General features: G+C 45.5%; 1 protein-coding gene across 5 annotated transcripts in view; it reads left to right on the top strand.

Moving 5' to 3' along the window:
* Positions 1-21576, top strand: part of Prox1 (prospero homeobox 1) — a 47966-nt gene that overhangs the window by 20434 nt on the left and 5956 nt on the right. For all 5 annotated transcript variants that reach the window (XM_028761369.1, XM_028761363.1, XM_028761348.1 and 2 more), the window contains exon 4: positions 2872-3066. In XM_028761369.1, coding sequence (XP_028617202.1) covers positions 2872-3066 — 195 coding nt within the window. The remainder of the gene's footprint in view (positions 1-2871; positions 3067-21576) is intronic.

Below are 21576 nucleotides of genomic sequence, written 5' to 3'. Positions count from 1 at the left end.
GGATGCTGTCACAGCCCTAGCTGGAGATCAGGTGTTAGATGGAGTTCAACCTTCAGGAAGTTCCTGAAGGTGAGGCCAGACTGCACAAGACACACGACTTCATGCCTCCCTCCAGGCCTGGACCCAGTGCAAACCATCCCCAAGTGGCTCCCACTGCAGAAGGAGATAGATGCTCTCCAATTACTCAGGAGGGGAGGAGTTAGAAGGAAATCACAGGCACTCAGATATGTTGGTGTGGGAATGACAGAAAACAGGAGACAAATCCTGGACCGGCGTAGTTTAACCGTTCCAGTGAAAATCTGAAGTTGTGTGCTCTCCCTCCAGAGGACTCTTAGGCAAGCAGTTCTACCCATTGTGATTTCAGGTCCATTGAGAAGTAGAGTGTGAGTGTGTGAGGATGCCAGGATGGAAGGGCCGCTCTCTGCCTTCCTGCTCACTGCCAGATGATTTTAATGTACACACCAATAACTCCTAGGCCACTAAGCACAACAGATTCCGTGTCATTTCAGCTTTGAAGAACAGGCGCTCACGGGCTTCCAAGCCTGCAATGTTAAATGATGTATCTCCTCTCCTCCACCCCCTGAGTCAACTGCTGCCTAGCCGGATTAAGGTGTCAGGTTGATTTGTTTTATACATCTTTTGACCATGCTCATTGAATATTTAGGAAGTTTCTCCAGCCCATATTGAGGCTGAGATGTCCCGTGGGAAGCATTAATCAACGTCACAGAGACTCGTACACTCTGGAAACACAGTCTCTTTATTGAAGCGATTAGTTTGTGCAGTAACACATTAACACACCACAGAGCTTGCCTTTACAGAACAATTGATCCTTTGCTCACAAAAGCACGACGCAGAGCGCTCGGAATTAACTCTTTTAAAGTTGAATACTTTTTCCTCCTTCCACGTGAAGATCGAGAGAACAGGCTGCTAGCATTTTGCTCTCAGCCGGGAGTGAAAAAAAAAAATAGCACATTTCATTTCCCTTCGGTGTCTGGTGGGGAAAGCCCTGCTCTTGGGCCGTGGGTACTGCTCATTTTGCCTATCTCGTGTTTGGAGTCTGTTGTTCCTGCCCATTCTCTCTCTCTGGTATTTCCAGCCTCCAACAATGTCCTTTAAATCTCCCTTTATGTCCCATTCGTACAGAATGGCAAGGGCACTTACGTTTTTGTCTCCCTCCATTAGGTCATTCATGACCATTCTAGAAAAAAAAAATACCCTTCTATTTTTTTTCCCCCTACAGTACTCTTGTCCATATGAGACAATGTCTTGTAACAATACAGAGGCCTAATCTCCATGTCAAAGCAATTTTTATTCCCCAGTGCACCAGCCTGCTATCATTTTGTAATGTTTTGTTTCTTGTTCTAAAAGAATTAAAAAGGAACAGTTAGCCGTCACGGGGGCCTGTAGGCCTTATCTCAGTGTCTGGAAATTTGGACAGTGTATTTTACTGCTGAGATAAATGGGAAGGAGTCCGACTTCAGCAAATCGTAATGGGTTTAAGTTCTATTGAAATCGGCCACCAGAAGATCAGATAACGGGGGTCCTTCAGTTGTCTTTCTAATCGGGTTCCCCGAGAGGCTGAATGGAGACAGAGCAGACGCACAGAGTGAAAATATAATTCTTGGACAGGTTAAGTACATGTTTGAACTCTTGCAAGCAGAAGCGGTTTGCTGATGACTTAATCATTTTCTGGTCAATTATCTGTAAGGGCCCTTGCAACTCCACGGCAATTAGGACGCAAGATGGCCTTTTGGGAGGAACACCAGCCTCCTGCGTCTGTTTCCTCGTGACTTCCATTCTCCACCATAAATTTTCATTCACTTATTATCTTTGCTAGTAGAGAAACAACTTTCCGCAGTAATTACAGCCCCATACACACTTTAACTGTCATCTGGTTGCAGCCTGGATAGTCTCAGGACCAGGATTTCCTAAGTGTTCCTTTTGATTTTTGATGGATATACACCCTTTTTCTGGAGGTCCCAGGGAAAGGAATGATCCCAATGACAATAGGCAGGGGTGTCTGTCAGCCTGCCTTATAGGAAGCGATGGATTTATTGGTTTTGACTTGGCACATTAGGACACACCTGTCCTTGTCATGAAGAAAGCAGTCAATAAGGACAGGACCATTTGCCAGCGCCCAGGAAGACATCTTCATTTCAAAGGTTGTTGGGAAGCCTGGGTAAACAGACTTTCAAAGCCTGATAGCAGACTTTCATGCTATCGTCACTTGGCATTTAAAAAAAAAAAAGTAATAAAGGTCCTATCTCTCTGCCATCTGTGAACTTCGTCTTAACCACGTCTCCCAAGTGACACAGCTGTCAAGGGAAGGGGCCCTGGGCCTTCCAGTGCTGGATGCAGAGAGCATAGGATCAGGTACTAGGGTCTCCCCTGACCACACTGGAAGTGAACACTGTATGCAAACTTTAGAATGGACAGATTATGGAGAGATAGACGGATATGGGGTCACCCAGTACCAAAACCCATGCAAAACCCAGTCTTGTCATTTTACTGAAATGCACGTTTCCCTCATTGAATGGGATTACCATGCAGTGATAGAAATCCATATTTTAAAAATATACACAATTCACATTCATCTGTAGACTTCACAGAAACACACTGTGCATATTTTTAAGGAAAATCTGATTTAGAATATGAGTTCTCTATCTGAAGCACAGAATGAAGCAGTGATATGTTTTCTGTCATTGGAACGCTCTCTTATATTCCAGGAGACGTTCATTCCTTTGGCCGCCATTTTGGTGGTTCTTAATACCTACCCTTTCAGGTAAAGTGGGGAGTGAAACTTTAAAAGTGCTTAAGAAAACTCACAACAGCAGTGGCATGCTCACGTTTTTCCACATTTAAATTTAACAGTTCAACAGATGCATTACCTCCCAGCTCATCAAGTGGTTCAGCAATTTCCGTGAGTTTTATTATATTCAGATGGAGAAGTATGCGCGTCAAGCCATCAATGATGGAGTCACCAGCACTGAAGAGCTGTCTATCACCAGAGATTGTGAGCTGTACCGAGCCCTCAACATGCACTACAACAAAGCAAATGACTTTGAGGTAGGAACCAGTCTTCATTCTTTGGTCATCTCCCCTTTCCTTTATTTATTTTCTTGCTCTTTGGGAAAGACTCTGAATCTGTTTTTTTGTGATTAGGAAAGACTCTGAATCTGTTTTTTTGTGATTAGGAAAGACTCTGAATCTGTTTTTTGTGATGGTTTCTTACTTAAGCACATTTCAGCAGATTGTCAGGTAGAGCAGTAACCAGGAGCTTCCCATCAGAAACATCGTGACTCACCCATGGGCATTTTCATTCCCGTCATCCATCTCAGCTTATATGGAAGACCCAGTTGGCCACAGGAAAGGGAACTAGAAAGTCTGAAATAAAGGGCAAATATGGAATGATTTCATTTGTGTTCTGGGGTGCTGGCTGAGCTGACATGAACATATTGTATGCAGTTGTAACTACAGAGCTGCTTCTTAGGAAGTCTAGAGATGGCTAGTGAGCAGCCCTGTGATTGGCATGAGAATTTACTAAGCATATTTCAAAAGATATCCACTCACATCTTTTTTTTTTTTGCTCAAAAATTTTAGTTGCATTTCTCTTTGCTTGTTTAGTGTGTGCACACAAATTTGAGGTCTTGAGTTGGGGTATGCCTGAGTCATAGAGTGGACATCAAGTTCAGAGGACAACCTGTGGAAGTTGGTTCCCTCCTTCTAATCCTGTAGATCCCAGGGATCAAACTGGAGCCTTCAGGCATGGAGGCGAGGGCTTCGAGTCTATGAGCCATCTTGCACTAACCTTTCTTTTGTTATTATTTGTGCTTGCTTTTGAGGGGGATGAGTAGCTTGTGTATTCCTCTTATATATTGATATATTCTAGATGCATGCAAAGCAATACAGGCCATTCCCAGGAAGCCATATCCTTGCAACAATGAGAGGTGTGTAGCTACGAGTCAGGCATTTCTTTATGGTCTGATGTGGAGCCTCGGCAAACAGTTTTCATCCATGTGATGACTGCATGAGACCAGAAGAACAAAGCTCCCAGTACTTACAAAGGCATCTGCTGAGCCCTGCTGGCCTGGGCAACAATAGCTGGAGGTGGGGGTATGCTGAGATTTCTGTAGACTGAACCCCTGGGAAAGGGTAGACCAGATAGCTGTGACTTGACAAAGTTGATCCATTCTTTGACTCTTCTTGACTAGATGGTGTGCCACTTTGAGGGCAGAATTTGAGGGACTTCATGATAGTATTCTTGTTTTCTTCTTATAGATAAGTACCCAGGGATGCCTAGAAATATCCTTATGTCAAGGGAAAGAAGAATGCCTATGACCCAGCTTTGTCTGTAAAGAGACCTGAACCCTCATATTCTCAGTGTTCATTACTTCCCAGCTTTGTTCCCCAGTGCTTTGGGCAATGCAGATCAATTATGGGCTTATAAAGAATGGAGTATGCAAGCTTCACAAGGGGGTAGTCAGATATTTTCCTGGAAAGTTTGAATGTTTTTCTGCAAGCTACCAGTTGTATCTTTATTGTCCAAGACCAATATGGTTCATGCCAGACATGTTGTAAATGACATTTCTCTTCTATTGGATGCATTAAAAATAGGGGTCCTTGGAATTCAGATCTGCCATCTTTTTATTTATTTATTACATGTGAGAAAGAGAGAGAGAGAGGGAGAAAGAGAGAGAGAGAGAGAGAGAGAGAGAGAGAGAGAGAGAGGAAAGAGTGAGAAGGTCAGAGGACAACTTATGGGAGCCGTTTCTCTGTTTCATCATGTGAATCCCAGAGATTGAACTCAGGTCATCAGGCTTGGCAGCAAGTGCTCTTAACCATGGTACCATCTAAGCCCCCTCTATTTTAAAGTCAATGTTTTCAAAGTCTCCATTGTCACAGCACTGGTTGATTGTGTGGACAACCTTGGAATCCCCTTCCAGCGCTGGAGTCATGACAGTGGCTAGACTTTTTAAGAAATATTGTGGAAGAACGTGCCTTCTTGTTCCTTCTCTCCCAAGCTTCTACACCAGAAGCTACCACTGTGCACCAGTAAGTTAGTTAGTCACATTATAATATAACAAACACTCACTGGGCAGGTACATCAGCCTTCCTAAAAAGACCTCCCAGTGTTCAGGAGTCAATTTGTGATCACATGCCAGAGGGGACAGGTCCTTCAAATGCACATTGGAATCTTCAGGGCACTTATACCTACCTGCTGGAATTTAATCCCCCTATGCCCAGCACAAGGAGCCAAGGGACACAAACAGGGTACAACGGCATCGACAGATACCCAGCGAGCTGCTCCGTTTAGCATCCAAAGCCTCCTCCGTATGATTAGCATCTGAAGTCTTTTCTCTGTGAATCATACCCACTTCCAGCCAGGCCACCGCTCCTTTATCTGCACAGTCTATTTTAAGAGTGCTCCACTGCAAGGAGAATGGGGCCTAGGCAGGAATCCTGTCACTTCTCATGTGACTTTGGGCAAGTTATTCAACTGTTCTGAGGCTAGTTCCTCCTTCACTCAGAAACAAAACCAAAAACTAAAGCCAAACCAACCAGCCAAACAAACAAACAAACAAGAGACAATACATGGGCTCTTTCTAGAAATGTGAGAAGCAAGACTCAACAACATGTACTCTGCCCTGACTACTTTACACAGAAACTCATGAACGTGTGTAAGCGTGCACACATATACACACACACTCGTATACATATACACATACACTCACACACACAGGCACTCACACACATACACAGTCACACACACATACATTTACATACACATACACTCACAGGCACACACAGGCACTCACACAAACACACTTACACAGTGCACACACTCACACATGCACACACACACTCAGACACGCAGGCAGTCACACACATGCACACATAAATTTGCACACCACTAAATAGTCTTTAACGAAGCTTCTCAGTTTGGCACGTTGACTTACAAACCTTCAGATAAGGGATCCTTCCTTTCTGTGCCTTTGAGCACAGAGGTCACTGCTTAAGTGAGATGCTTAAAAAGCCACCGTTCTTATCTTTGTAGCTTTGCCAGTGTGGGCTGTGGCTGCGAGCCAAAAGTAGCCCCGGCACCTCTTGCCGAATGCCTGGGCTGAGAGTGCACCCAGCTTCACTCTCTCATTGAAATTTCTCTTCATAACATCAACTAAAATAGCCCAGTAGTTTCAGTATAAACTAGTGAAGAGAATGGAGAAATAGAGTCTTGTCTCTTTCTAAAATTTTAAACAGAGATGAGCATAACAGAGAGAAGGAAGCAAGTCTACATGATGCTCAAAGATTCAGTCGACCCAGAGGAGTAGGCTATCCCTCTACTAGCTGCTCAAACCATGCAACATCTCATGGATTGCACTTTACATTTTCTCCTAAGACTGGGAAGACGGAGATGGCTCAGTTGGTGAAATGCTTGCCAGATGAACGTAAGGACCTGAGTTCCAATCCGCAACACCCACGTAAAAGCTGGGAGGAGGGGGAGACAGGCAGATCTTGGGAGCCCAGGGGCCATGATGAGAGACTTTGCCTGAAAAATAATATGGAAAGTGAAAGAGCAAGACATCAGATACCAGTCTCTGACCGGCACATGCACATGTGCCCATGTCCCCACACAAACATGTACATGCACACACATACTTCTAGCCAGTTGTGTATACCGATGATAAAATAGCCAATACCCATTGACTGTTTACTGATGTTCCCTTGGGGGATGCATGGTGGTGACTTCCTTACTGGGGTCGATACCAGTGACAAGGTACAAACAGATCAATGAGAGCCAAGTTTGACTGGTTTGTAAATTATTCCAAGTAGATAGGACCCACATGACAGACAGACAGACAGACAGACAGACAGACAGGAGCAGGGACTGCTCTGACTTCCCTCTTCTGTGCTAGAATATTTACTTCCTTTGTCTTATCTACCCTCTAACCTGTATCCTATTGGCTGTGGTACCTCTGCTGTTGCTTAGCACCCCTGCCCCCAGTCCCTGACACTGACGGCTGTGCAGGCCAGAGAGATCCCTGATGCCTGCCCTACAGATGAAGGAGGTTATCACTGGGTGGGAGGGAGTGGCTTGCAGACTTCTGCTCTTCTGGCCCTGCATTTCCTGGCCTTTCTGAGTCAGGGCCTTCTGAGTGACAGGAAGGCTTACCCTGCCATTTGTATCAGCTTTCACAATTGCCAGGACGCTTGGCTTAGCATCCAGACTTAGGGTGTTGAGAGTTTGAGATGGCTCAGGGGATGTTGAAGAAGACACCAAAGGTGGGGGAAAGAGTGACACTTTTAGTTTATACCAAAGGGAAGGGAATCGGCTTCATCGGGTGGAGTGGGACATGCCATTTCTGGACATGTTCACCAAGGTGTGCAGAAGAAGGCGTGTGATTTCAGCAGCACCTCTCTCATTGATGAGGTTGGCAACAGGAAATCCATCTTTCCAGGTGTGATTCTGTGTGCTCCCATGTTTCCTTCTCACTTCACTGTGATGAGCTTCCAAAAGAATTTTTTTTATTTTTTTACGAGCATGGAAAGGAGGCTTGCCATTGCTTTCCAGCCTTTAAATCACACCCGTACTTCTGACTTTAGGGGCCAATGGAGTCGGGTCTTACGGCTTTTTTGTTTCTCCCTCAACTGTGGGAGAAGTAAGGTAATGATTCCTGTCAGTTTCCAAAACTAGTTTACCAGTGTGTGAGGAGTTGGAGCTCGGCAGCTAGCTAGCCCATGTAACTCGGAGGCTAATCTCACTATTTCTGAAGCCCGGAGAGCCTGATGTGGCGATGTTACCTCGGTTGGCCACCTCATGAATGCAACTCAGAGGGCAGGATGAGGTAGAGGCTGGGGACTTGGGTGGCATGAATATACGTTGAGAAGAAAACGTGATAACTGTCTCCGGGCACATGGGGCCCACTTTCTTAGTGGGTACCATCAGGTGGTTTTATTGTAGAATGCCAGGCCCCCTCCCAGGCCCCTTGTTGCTTAGTCAACCTGTAAGCAGAGTCCAAGTTCCCAATGAGACTGACTAATCTCTCTTGCCCCTTGCTAAGGGCTCAGGTTGGAGGCTGGAAGGTTTAGAAATAAATAGATCCAGGAACTTGATTCATTCATTAGTGGGCTGGTAAATGCCACTTCCTACGGTAGCAACAGGCGTAGCATGTCACTGGGTCTATCCATCACCGAGCCTGTGGGTTTGACATTTCTCTAATGTCACATGACAGACGAGAGAGGTAGTTCTATGGAGTTCTTTATGTCCTTTTCTCACTTTCTGCTTAGGCATTGAAAATGAAAGTGTGTCTCCCCCAAAGGCAACCCCCTCCCACACACACACACCCGTCAGCCCATACTGAAGTTATTGCCCAACCTGTTCCTCTTCCAACCAGCTCTTGCAGATTAAGTTTGGAAGGCTCTCTATAAAGAAGCAGGAAGACAGGTGGGTTTTAGAAGCACTCCCCTCTGCTCCAAATAGATACGAGATGAGTGACGGCTTGGCTAACTGGCACATGACTGAAAACCCTTTACAGCTATTGCTATCTCTTGGCCTCAAAGTCGCCAAACCATTTAAATAGGCTCTACACAGCACACTCTTAGTGGGTGGCAAGGAAGAGGAGAAAGACTTTCCATCCCTTCCCGTGCCAGTCTCACTGGTGACAAGCCAAATGGATCTTTTAAGAGACTGAATAAATGATGCTTATATACACGTACACACATGGCTGACTGGGAAGGTAGTCTCACAGAATGATCACTTGAAATTGAAGGGGAGAGGAGAGGGCAGGCAGGGTGGGCAGCAGGCTGGAAGTGGGCTGAAGGGCACACCCTCACCTGGGGCAAGGCTCCGTTCCTCGGCTGGTTCTGAGATTCAAAGTGTTCATCAGTATAATGAAGCAAGGGGCCCATTGGTTTATGATCTGTTTGGCAATATTGCATTTTCTAGCTCCCTGTGTCTCTTTTTTTTTTGTCACTGCGCTGCATTCAGGCACAGTGAGAACAACTTTAAAACCCCCTTACTCAACAGCTTTATTAGTGATAGCATCCCGTGACCTTTCTCAACATTCTTAAAGAAAAAGATAGCGCGCACTGCCGCTCTACTCTGCTCATTGTCCTTTGTTGGGGTGAACAAAGCATTTTCTACAGTGGCTATAGCACGTAATTATACAGCTTTCAATAGCAGTGTCTTGGCACATATCAAAGTTCAGAGGAGCCCTTAGAAAAAAAAAAGATGTTTTGTGGCAGCCTAGGGAGGGTCTCATCTTTCCTTCAGAAAATAGTTCAAGGCTCTTCTGTCTAGCTTCCCTACTTAGAGCTTTTTCCCCTCCTGCTTCATAAAGTTTAAAGGGGGTTCAGTGGAGTTCTGTGATCTATTTCCTTTGAAAGATTGTGCCTCGGCGCACAGAGGCCCTTTGACTTCAAGAGTTCGTGGATCCGTGTCTTTAGGTATCATGTGTCTGACCTTACCAGTTACTCCATTTAATGTAGGAGAAAAACTCTCAACTCTTTGTGTTTGTCTGTTTTGCCTCTGTGAAATGATTTGGTGAAAAGGCCATCCTTTTTAGCACACCACCGAGAGCCATTTCTCACTGTAACCTACCCTGTGGCTTTTTCTCTCTTAAAAAAAAAAAAATTGTCCTTGTGTTTTGTGTATGGATGAGTTCACAGTGAGAATAGAATTATACAAGGGCGGACACACACACAAAAAAAATTTCTTTTGCTTTTCTCCCGCTCATCCCTCCCCATGATCTGTTAGCTCCCTAGCGCTGTATCCCAATAGGCAAAGCGTTTAGCAGGCACAGAGGTGGCAGTTGGGGTGCTGGGTCAGTGGTGGGCTTTCTCTTGCTCTGGCCTACCCCTAAGGCCTTCATAATTAATTGTCCTTGGAAGATGACGAAGTCTGAGGACAGTGTGGTGGGGTGGCTATTGTCTGATGTGCAGCTCTCCTGGCATCTCCTCATTCTTCATCCCACAAAGGGTTATCAATAGGGGTGAGAGCGTAAGTTCCCTTCGGAGAGCCGCTGCTGGTGGCTGGAGCTTTTGGTACGATGTGACTATTGTGTCCAGTCCGTCCTGGATTGAATGTCTGGAGAAGTTCTAACGGCACATTGAAAGCCAGCCTAAGTATGTGGCCTGGTTTAAACAGACACACACAGCAAACCCAGGGTTTGCTGGGACTTCCCCCTCCCCTTTCACCTGGATGACAACTTAAAACCCAATTTTCTCATTGTCCCCTACCAGGTGGTATTTAGCTGTAACAACTTTCTTCCTTGCCAGTCACAGGGCAGAAGATCTGTTACCTGCTCATTTCTCTTGATTCCAGCCGTATGAATCGCGATAATATTTTCCCAAACAGTCTTTCCGGGCTCAGCCTCCGAGTTTAACTTTTGAAAGTAGATTATTCTGGTTTTAACGCTCGTGCTGTCTCACCCTCCAAGATTGCCTTAAGCCAATCTCCAGGGCTGTTTGGTAACATGACATAAAACAAATACAATCTGTTCCCCAGCCCCCTCCCACTTTTGGCTGAAATACAAAGTAAAGATGCAAGGTAGACGTATCTATCGAGAAGAAAGAGGGACTCTCAGGCTGATCATCCCGCTGCCTTTTCTATTAACTAGGGTGAAGCCAAGAAAAACAAATACGACTGTTCTTCCAAAGAGTTGAACTAGCAAATTAGCAAGTTTTAAAATAACGGCACTGCAGAGCGTGTGACAGCTTCAAGGCTGACGGGAGCCATATTGAAAAGAAATCTGTGTCCCTGACAGTGATTCTGTTAGGATGGCCAGGCCTGCAGGACGGCCACAGTCGACTCTATCTCTGTGGCTCTTTGCAAACACTTTGAGAACAGACCTTTTAGTATTTAAGGGGAACCTGAATGTGGGCGTTGACACGAGAGATACAGTCAAACCAAAAAGGGGTCATAAAAAATTAAAGTTCTTCTTATGAATATTTCATGAGAAGCCATGAAAAGGGGCACTGGTTAGCCGAGTCCTTTGTGCTTGGAGTTCTTCTTCCGGGCTCTGAGCTATTGTTCTTCCAACCTCTCAAACAGACTTTCACTTTCAAACTGACAAAAGTCACTTAAAAGCCAGACAGCTGTACTAACACACCTACCTTACTGGGAGCGAGAGCCACGGGGCAGGTGACAGGGCCTGCTGGGAGATCTTGTTTAAAACATGAACAGTGCCTGCCCGCCTGCCTTCCATTCCATGCCTGGCCATTGCTTTTACTCTCATTTTGAGGTTAGCCCTTTGTTGTTGTTCTGGGCCCTCGCAAACTCTCCAAAAATATTTCCTGCATGATTTTGTTTCCCTTATGCCTTAGGTTGTGACCAGAGTCACACATGACAGAAGATGCAGATAACTAGAGATTCAGCTCCTTGACTTTCTGGTCTCTGCCTGTCTATATTCAGCCTCTACCCTTTATGCCACGTCTTCCTGAAGTGGTCCAGATTTCCCTCGCCTTGTTAGTGGTAGCTGGGATTGGCTGGGTGAGAACGCAGGCAAAAATGGACATCCACCCCACCTGGGGACTTGAGACAGAGACATGAAGCCCTGTGTCCCAGCCCTCTGGGTCACAGCCATCAAGGCCATGGAAAGTCCTCCCTGTGTGTGTATTCCAGGCCTCCCTCCCCTGTCACCTTGTGTACAGTCTGGTCTGTGACACTGATGGTGATTATGTCATTATTTTGCTCTGGGGGCCCTGGCACATCTGCAGAGCCCCAGCGCATCTTTGTTGCATTGGCACACGTCCCACGCCGCAAATGCTTCATTAGTCCTGCTGCCGGCCTCCTTGCCAGACGCGAGCGCCCAAATCCAGGCTTCTTTCTGCTCCGTTCTTTTGTGTGGCTGATGAACGTGCGCTCATCTTCCCCATTCTTCCCTATTTCCCCCGACTTCTGAACTCCAGATGGCCCAGTTTTCTTGCCCAGGCCCACTCCAAAGTCTACAGAAGATGCAAGGTGACTCTGCCCCCTGGCTCCCCACCGCTAGCATGAAGGTTTTTCAGACCTGTAATTTGAAGAGCTGGGAAGGGATCCCTCCTCCAGTCAGCGGTAGTGGGCAGGGTTAGGGTTTGGGTTTGTTAGCTATGTCTTATTCCTGGGAAGCCTTTCTCTTCTCAGTCCTGCACGTCTTTCTCTTGTTTCCTGAATCCCAGTCTACATATTGCTGAGTGTTACCCGTTCTCTGAAAACTGGCTATGTTGCTAAAGGTTCCCTTTCTCTAAATGGACTTGAACTCTTCACCTCCGGCTCCTCACCAGAATTCCTGACTCAGTCCTTTTACAACCAGCTCCCAGCCCCCAATGATCACCTGTTATTTAAAGTGATCAGCACTTGGCTGTTTTGGAAAGAAGCCCCTCCCTCTAAAAAGTTAGCCCGGTTATGCTTAGCAGAGCCACAGAGTCTGTAAAGGTGTGCTGGCTCCTCCTCCGGGGACCACAGTCCATTTCAGAGCTTAATATCTTGGGCTGTGATGACTACATAATTGGTATGTTTAATTTCCCCTTAAATTTGAATTAATTGATCTGTGTTCTTGTGTGACAAGCAGCTTCCCCATAGAGATTTAACCGTTTTTTAGCCCCTGAACCATCCAGTGTGTCATCAGTGTCTCTATGTGGGCAACAGCAAACGATTTTCACTTTAAGGTGTCGTCAGAGGAGTCGGCTTATATCTTTATGGTGCTCATGGTCAGTTACTGTTACTCTGCATTCTAATTCAGAATCTTAGAACAAAGACCTTCATAAGGATTAAGGAGAAAGTTGTTCAAAAGACTCAGTTGTGTTGTGCTGGTTTCCTGAGACATCCCAATACATTCCAAAATTGGGCACAAGAATATACACAACCCCTCTTCTGAATATTCATGAACAATCCAGCTGACAGGGTGCAGAGAGAGGAGGTTGAGGGAATCCCTGGACTACCTAGCCCTATGTCAGCAGTGGGCAGGGAGCACACACAGTCAGGAGAAGCTGATATCCATCACTGATTGACTGCTTTTCAAATATATACCTCCCAGGATTGGGTCATTTTGGTTTCACCTGAGGGCTTGTTAAAACCTTTTAAAAACTTAACCTCATTCTCAGACTATTGCACTTCTCAAAATAATAATTCTCTAAATTTATTACCTGCTGTAAAAATAGTCTGCTGTTTTGATGTCTCTGAAAATGACCCCCTTGAAGATGTAGAGGGACGGATTGCTGGGATTTGTGGACAGGGTCATAGCCATTTTCTCTGTTTCCTTTCTGATTTCACAGACTTTAGCATTGTTCCCTCTTAGTCTTCACTTCTGCAGATTAAGGAGCAGTATTCTTTTTTAAAAGCTTAATCCTGTGGGCTACCCCTATCATTTGAGCTGCCCTGTGCAATATGTTTCTACCTGGTTGTATTCTTCCCAGAGATGACTTTGGGGACTAAACCACAGGGCAGAATTCCATGGGTGGGTGGCCATGGTACACTTTGAGGACTGTCCCTTGTGCACACACAACGGTACTCTGTTGACTATTTTACAAATGTGTCTCCACAGCAGCTGGAGTGATCAGTAAACACATGTTTTTATTTGTCTTCTCCTGTTGGGAACCAAACCCAGCCTTGCACGTAAGAGGCCATGCACTCTGTCACTGAGCTGCTTCCCTGACCCCTCAGACGCTTGTTGGTTAAGATGCCCCCGTGGATCATTTTATGTTATGATCTGGCTTTACAAAAAGGACTATCAGATTCTTGGCAAGTTCTAGTAGGTGGAGTTTTGTGCAGAGGACTTATCCAACTGTGGGAAGAGTGGGCAGGTCCACACCACTGTCCGTATGTCCTCAGAGTGTAGATGAAACACTGTGGCATGTGACTTTATGGGAAATACCCTTAGTGTGGGACATTAGATCTCTAACAGTAACAAGGGTGGTGAGGAAGCACTACCTTTTCTGTATTGGGTCATATGTAACATGTTTGTTTACAAGAAGCCGTTAATATATATGCTGGTATCACCTTGAAACCTTAAGAAAGTGCTCTGGGAGCATGTGCACCATCATGGCCCTGGACCAGTGTTAGTGTAGTAGTTCAAGACATCCATGCTGGAGCCAGTCAAGTCGGGATCCAGTTCGCTCTGCTTCTGGCTGACTGAGAAGCATTGACAAGTGCCTCACCCTCTCTGTGCTCATGTTTCTGATCTGTGAATGGAGGTACACACTCAGAGTTGTGAGGATTGTACACAACTACCCAGGGTTGTTAGGACAAGGTGAACCCTGTAGAAGCCTCTTCTCTCATTGGTCTGTGGAGTCAAGTGCTGTGGGGAGGAGCAGAAGTGGAGGCAGTGAGCACTGGGGAGGACTGAAGCTCAGTGATCTGCTCCAGACATGGGGAGGCAGAGGCGAGCAGAGCCTTTTTAGGCTAGCTGAATGGGGCTTCCAGTTCAGCTAAAAACCTTGTCTCAAAAAGAAAAAAGAAAAATAAAACAAAACAAACAAACAAACAAAAAACAGTGCCAGTGGGATTAGGAGGAGATGCAAAAGGAATAAAATTTATTATGTAAATTCATGAAGCTGCCTAACCATTCTCCAAAATGGTGGAGAGCAACTGAAGAAGAAGACACCCAGTCATTGACCCCTGACCTCTGCACACACGTGCACACCGACACACACATGTACACACATGGTACCTCGTCATTGCGACATCATCAAGAGCCCGACTATTACATCACTTCCTTCTGACCCTGAACAGCCAACAAACAATCCCCATCAGAACTGGGTCAATTGATCAATGCAAAACTAGTTTCCAAAAGAGGAAGTGTTTCTTTCTGTCCTCTTCTAGTCATGACCATGAGAGTACTGACATCCAGGGACTGGCCTGAGGACTCTGGAGACTTCTGTTCTAATGCAGGGGGGCTGCAGGAAGGAGACCTGGCCTGCAGGGTCAGGCTTTGCCACACTTGCCCCTCCCTGGACATGAGTAGACCCAGCTGTGTTCTGACATTGTAATGCCGTGACTGGAGGATAGAGGATACCCTGCACTTGCTCACAAAATCCCCCCAGAGCCTTCATGATGCTGCAGAGCTGTGAGCTCTGAATGCCGAGGCCCTGGGAATCCAGATGGTGGTCATGTGGGGCCACTTCCACCCACGTGACTGTGCATAGCTTAATTATCTCAGAGAACATCTCCTGGGTGCTCGTTTTCCTGTCCTCCCAGGGATGTCTTCTCGGATCCAAATCCCAGCAGCACCCTTGGAGGTGAGGAAATTCCCTTATTGGGATGATTGATAGAGACCAATTCTTCAAATTGATAAACAAGTGATTGCAGCCCAAATCGTTGCACCCACCCCCTTGCTGCTCAATTTGGTGATTCGGTTACCCATCCAATGAGATGCTGACGTAGGCTTCATCCAGGTCTAGAGCCTGTAGTCTGGATCTGTGTGGACTATGAAAAGCTGTAGACCTCTACACCTGAACACAAGCAGGCATCATTCACCTGAACACACGGTTCTATACCTCCATACCTTCAAGGAAGACTTAGCACTATTTGAGATGTTTGGCCTCTACCACAAGGCAGGATGGATACTTTCTTCCAAGAGCATCTCATTTTTTCCTTGAAAGACCATAAGTCATCAAGACCACCAGTGGGATTAGTTCCATATGTGAGGGTTGGTTATGGGTAGGTAACAAATCCTCGTGGATTTGTATGGTTCACATTTCTTAGGGTTCGTGTGCCCAACTTCTGTTTTCCTAAGCATTCTTTTACCATTTTCTCCTCAAATCTACTGCTTCAGGGGGTAGTTAGTACAAGGTGATATATGCGCTGAGAAGAGGTGAAAGCCAAGAAGTGACCAGACGCTCAAGTGAGTGACAGATAAAGGGCTGTGGTTTCAGGGCCACCACATTCTATTACTACAGACACCATCTTCATCTTCTGGATGTGCCTTGTGACACGGCTCCCAGCATGGTCCCCTTAGGTGCTGATAGTAGTTTCCCAACCATCGCATGTTCCCTGGTCTATCCGAGAAACTCTTCCCTGATTCTCTAACACCATTTGTGTTTCTGGAGAGATTTCTGAGTCGTCGGAACCTCATATGTGGCTTTTAAAGCCCAGGTGGCCCCTCTGTCTCTATATGGAGTTGGCTGTCTGTAGGGTTCAGCTCTTGCACAGATGTTCAAATCCCTGATACACAATGACACAGTATTTATGTGTACCCTGCACACACCTCCCTCGTATACTAAATCATCTCTACATGATGCAGGATTTCTATCACAATCTCAAGGCTGTGGCTGGCAGGGGTTCATTGACTGCACTGTTCAGTAATAATATCAAGGAGAATAACTATGTATGGATTTAAGGTAGATGCATTTTTTTCTCAGGTGGCTTTACTCTGAGTTTGGCTCTGTGGAAGGTCAATTCCATAAGCTCACTTTCAGTTTCGCAGAGGGTAGTTGTGAAGCAGAGACCACTGGAATTCCCCCAGATATGCAATAACAACAATAAAAACAAACAAACAAACAAAAAACCTCTGGCAAAACAATGATCTTGTAGTCATAATGAAGTGATAGGATGAAGGCTGGTGATTTGTCCTTCCCCACAAACAACCCAGAGGTTATCTGGGCTATCTTCCAACCATTGCCAGCGGACCCCATAATAGGTGGTCTCTGCTGGTTCACACCCAGTCAACGGGCTTCTTTGGTATTTGCCATAAACAAGCCCATTCTCATTGCCGTGCTGGACCCCACCTCCGACCAGAATCTTCCTAGGAATGTTGCTCCCGTTGTTCCAACCACAGGAACACAGGTCATACAGACCAGGTTTAATACTGGCCTAAGCAGGGCTTACCTATGAAGGGAAGCTGCTACCGAAAACAGTCACATGATGCACTGTCCAGCAGCACGGGAGTTGCTGCGGATTATCTGTGCCCCAGCCTTCCTTCACACAAGATCGGAGCATTTAGGCCATGTTGATTTTGGATAATCTTCTATCCAGAAATGGCACCAAGCTTAGCTCTGTTTGTTTTAACCACCTCAGCCAGTGAATGCTGGGAAAGCTAACCTCAAGAACTCTTAGCCTGTCTGGACACTGGGGGAGTGGGGGACACACACATCTGAGGAATGATGAAGCATTTCAGGGTGAAGGCCAGAGAGACAGTCCCAACTCCCTGCAAGAACAACTGGCGTGCCCACAGAGTTAGTACACAATGAAAGAACATTTGGTGTCTAGAAAATCTGGTAGACTTCAAGTCTGGCTAAGAACGGGAATTATCTAACTATGACCTACATGCCAGCTCTGACTCTTGGTCTCTTTTGGAGACAGCCTCTGTGCTAAGAAAGGCTTTTGTATTCTTAAACGGTTATAAGAAGAGAGATTATGTATCTGAGAGCCATCCTTTGTCAAGGTTCCCAACCTCAGCTAGGGGCCACTCTCTGTCTTGAAAGCATGAACTAGCTGAGATCCTTCCAGTTTCTGACCGTTTTGCTGGTGTCATCTTGGTCTAGCCTTTACAATCACAAGATAACAGATGCGAAGTCCCAGTCTCCGTAAAGTGTTCTCAGTGACTGCTAAGATTTCAGAATTCTGTGCCACATCTCTGGGACATAGAAGGAGAAACTTGATTGTAGTTTCTGATGCTTTATTTGCTGTTTGTCAGTTTTAATTGGGACTCACTCTTTAGAGACATGAAAGGAGCTTAGAAGGAAGGAAAATTTACATCTTCCACACCCCACACCCTCTCTCAGCAAATCACAATTAAGGTTTCCTAAAGTATTACTTCAAGACTTCCATTTGTGGACAAATAAAGTGGCTATTTCCAGTATATCCTCGGACTGAATTTCAGCCCCATAAAATCAGTGTGACAGTCTATAAAGACATTTCATTCTGCTCTCAGGCCACTAGCACCAGCTTCTCTCCAAGTTTGGAAAAGATGAATTCATTTTTGTATCTGTCCATGGAGTTGATGTCGGGATGCGTACATAGTTTAAAATGTATGCACAAGTTATTAACAGGGAGAAGAGATGCTAAGACATTTTTTTCTACTACCTGGAAGTCATGTGTACTGAAGATGCTATCCTCCAGGACCCTGTTTCTGTGATGTGTGTGTAACCAACAGCTTAAAGGTGCCAATATTTCATAGCAGGGCTCTGAGTTTTCAAAATATCTGATATTTAGAAGGCAGAGACTACAATTCAGATAAGGAAACAAAGAAAATGGTCAGGTGTTTCTCAGTGTGTTGTCTTTGCTGTTGTTGTATGGAGCAGTGCAGATAGGGTGTGTCCAGTCCCCCCTGTCCCCGCCCCCAGCAAGGTCCTCTGATCCTTCTCCATAGGGTTTTGCTACCTATGCAAAGGTGGATCCTTTCTACAGTGGCCTCTCTGGTAGACTCTACAGGCTTTGGCATTAGCAAAGGCAGGTACCCTGTTGGGGCAGGCCACGGGTCTTGTCTGGGAGTAAGATGCCAAGTGGGAACACACAACAGGGTCACGCTTCCCCCAGTCAACTCTTCTAATCGCCTTGCAACTCTTTGCATCTAATGGAGAGCAGCCTGGAGGCTCTGGGGTAAACCACCCCTCCAGTTCCTTCCTGGGGCCTGGGGTCTGTTCCCTCCACCCCCACAGGCCTCCCACATTAACATGGCATAGCCTGATGAGTGTAGGCTGGGAGCAGCTTCCACCAGCTGAACCCTCTGATCCCCAGCTCACTGGAGAGTCTGGCTTTGGGATTTTGGCAAGAAGGCCTATTGCCCATGGGGTCAACATGAATAAAGATTTCTTTCTTCCTCTCCTTTTTAAAAGTCAAACATCAACTGAAACTCTTCCCAAAGCAGCCTCTGCTGTCCCTCTCTCTCTCTCTCTCTCTCTCTCTCTCTCTCTCTCTCTCTCTCTCTCACACACACACACACACACAACCACCCTCTCTTTCTCTTCACACACACTCACACACATGCACACTCACATGCACACAACTCTCACACATGCACACACACACATGCACACACACACACACAAAAAACCCTTCTCTTAACATCTCCTCACCTGAGAAAACCTACTCTGTGTAAAATTCGAGCAGCAAATCCACTCAAAACCAGTCTTATCATTTTGAAAGTTTGTTTGTCCAGCTCTGTCTGTCATAGGAAGAGACAGACTGTTTGAAGGCCACATACTTTTCAAACCTTGGTTGCAACACGTTTACCTCATTTTGAAACTGTCTTTCTCCAGCCTAGGAAAAGGAAAATCTATTTGACAAAGTGGCACTCTGGCCGGTTTATCTTGTAATATGGCTTTAGCTCCCCCGAGTCTATTGATTTTCTTAAATTAATGTTTACAGAATGCTACTGAATTTTGCTCAACAGAACATTGTTCTTTTGCAGCTTTGTTTTAAAATAAAAGGGGTGGGGGGGGGAGACGAGATACAGACTAGTACGCCATATGTTCTTTTGCTTAAACCAAGGAAACACAGCCCTCCCCTCCCCCCCCCCCCCGCCCCACGTGTTTTTTTTTTTTAAACCGTTTCCTGAGAGTATTTATTCTTCAGATGTTTAAGTAGCTAAATGTGTAGTTAGGAAATAGGTTCACTCTTGGGGCCCACAGTACACGAGTATTAAACTAATTGAATTCTCCAAGGTGCCTGAAAGTTGCATGCCTGCTGCAGCATCAGAGGGAGGGAGGATTCAGGCCTATCTTAGCTGTTGTGCAAACATCCCTCTAGTCTGCTGTAACTCTGGAGGCTGCCTCCTCCTGCACATAGGTAGAGAGAGCATCCAGAGCATGCTAGTCAGATTGACATGCCATTTGGTCCTTTGTTGAGAACTCAAAACAGGACACCTTACTCTTAGATAACAGGGCTAATACATACTCAGTCTATAAAGATGACTGAAAACTGGCTCTTCTCAAGGAAGAACACACTTTAGTTGAGCCCCTGACAGTACAGAAGGTGAGTCTTTGAGTCCTAGTTATGAAATAAGCAAAATAAAGCACAAAGCATCTTTCTCCATGTGTTGGCCCAATCAATAATGTCACCCAAGCAGACCCAAATAAGCACATGCTTATTAACCATACAGATGTGGTTCACAGGAGGCAGAACTCTGCTCTGAAGTTTCCGTCTACAATTTTACTTGGGCTTGCCTTCCCACGCACTTTCCCTGAACAGAGAAGGTACTGGGAGAGAATCCCACAACACACCAATCGCGTCCTGAACCTCCTAGTTTTCTGAGAGGCCAGGGAGTCTGGACTATCTACACAGCACAACTGCATGCATGGCTGGCATCATGTGACCACATTTTATGGCCCATGATCTCTCTTTTCTGTTCCTGGCAGGAGTTAGGGTGATCAAGACAGAGGCAAGGAGCCACAATAGTGTGTCTGTATCTGTTCTGGCTGATAGTCTCTGTGAAGAGTACAGCACCATCTGAGTTCATCCGTTTAAGCCCACTCTTGAGCAGTACAGGTCCCCAGCTTACGCCACTGCTGTGAGGAGACAGGGCTCTCCTTGACCAATATTTACTTAACAAACAGCCGGGATGGGCGAGTTTGTTTAGAGGAATCATGTGCCCACCAGGGTGAATGGCTCGGAAAGAACTCCAGTGTTTGTCTCTTTCATGGGACCTTTGTGTCCCAGGGATGCCCCTGTAGGGGAAATGGATGCCCTTTCTCTTCCGAACTCTTCCAAACACATTCAGAAGTCGTCTGGGAAATGCCTTACTGTCTCTGCTTGGTGAACTGTCCTGTTCATACATGTAGAGGGTTCATGGTGTGTATTTAGTTTTGAAGAACATTTTAGAGTCTGATTTTTCCCAGCACTCTTCTGTGCAGGTTACACATTATGGAAAGGGCCCAAGAATTAATTAATTAATTAATTAATTAATAGTAAGTTTTAAAAAATATATATGTATATATTATATATAAAATATATATTAATATGTGCATGCATATATATGTATGTATATGTATGTGTGTGTGTATATATATATACATATGTGCATATATACATATATATATGCATGTATATATCCAGATATGTGTGTGCATATATATGGAAACATACACTTACATGTGTGTGTACAATATATATAAATATACAAATATATAAAGCCCCAACCTCCCAAAAGGCTCTGCAGATTTTCAGAGCTGCTTAGCCAGCCCTGAGCCTCAGATGTATTTAACACTCCTCTTAAATACGAATTCAGCCGTGCTGCTGAAGTTGAGACCACTTTTCTTTCAACTTGCGATTGTTTGCCAGCCCCGGGCCCTGTGTCTTGGAGGCATCTGTGGCTAGTTTGAGAGGTTTTGTTTCAGTCAGTGGGGAGGGTCTGGGGATGCTGGGGGTGGGGGAGTTATTTATTTATTTGATTTGGTGAGTCCTGGAGTTGTAAAAAAGCTGTCTGAAATATTCATGCAGAACGGTCTGAGAAGCCGGTTTCTGTTTTATTTACTGCACAGTAGAACAGCCACAGCGGATTAGTTCTACAATACCCGTAACAAAAGCCCAACAGCTGATGCATGTGATGTTAGGAGGTGACAAAACAGTTAAAGTATGCTGCTGGCTATGGGCAAGCCGTCAGCAGATGCAGACAAAAGGCCTGTGACAAGAATAACTCTCTCCAAGGCGAGCAGTGAAGAGTA

The sequence above is a fragment of the Grammomys surdaster genome, unplaced genomic scaffold (assembly GCF_004785775.1).
Source record: "Grammomys surdaster isolate TR1022 unplaced genomic scaffold, NIH_TR_1.0 130, whole genome shotgun sequence".
Taxonomy (NCBI): Eukaryota; Metazoa; Chordata; class Mammalia; order Rodentia; family Muridae; genus Grammomys; species Grammomys surdaster.
The sequence above is the reverse complement of the archived record's forward strand: the minus strand, read 5'-3'. Positions and strand labels throughout refer to the sequence as shown.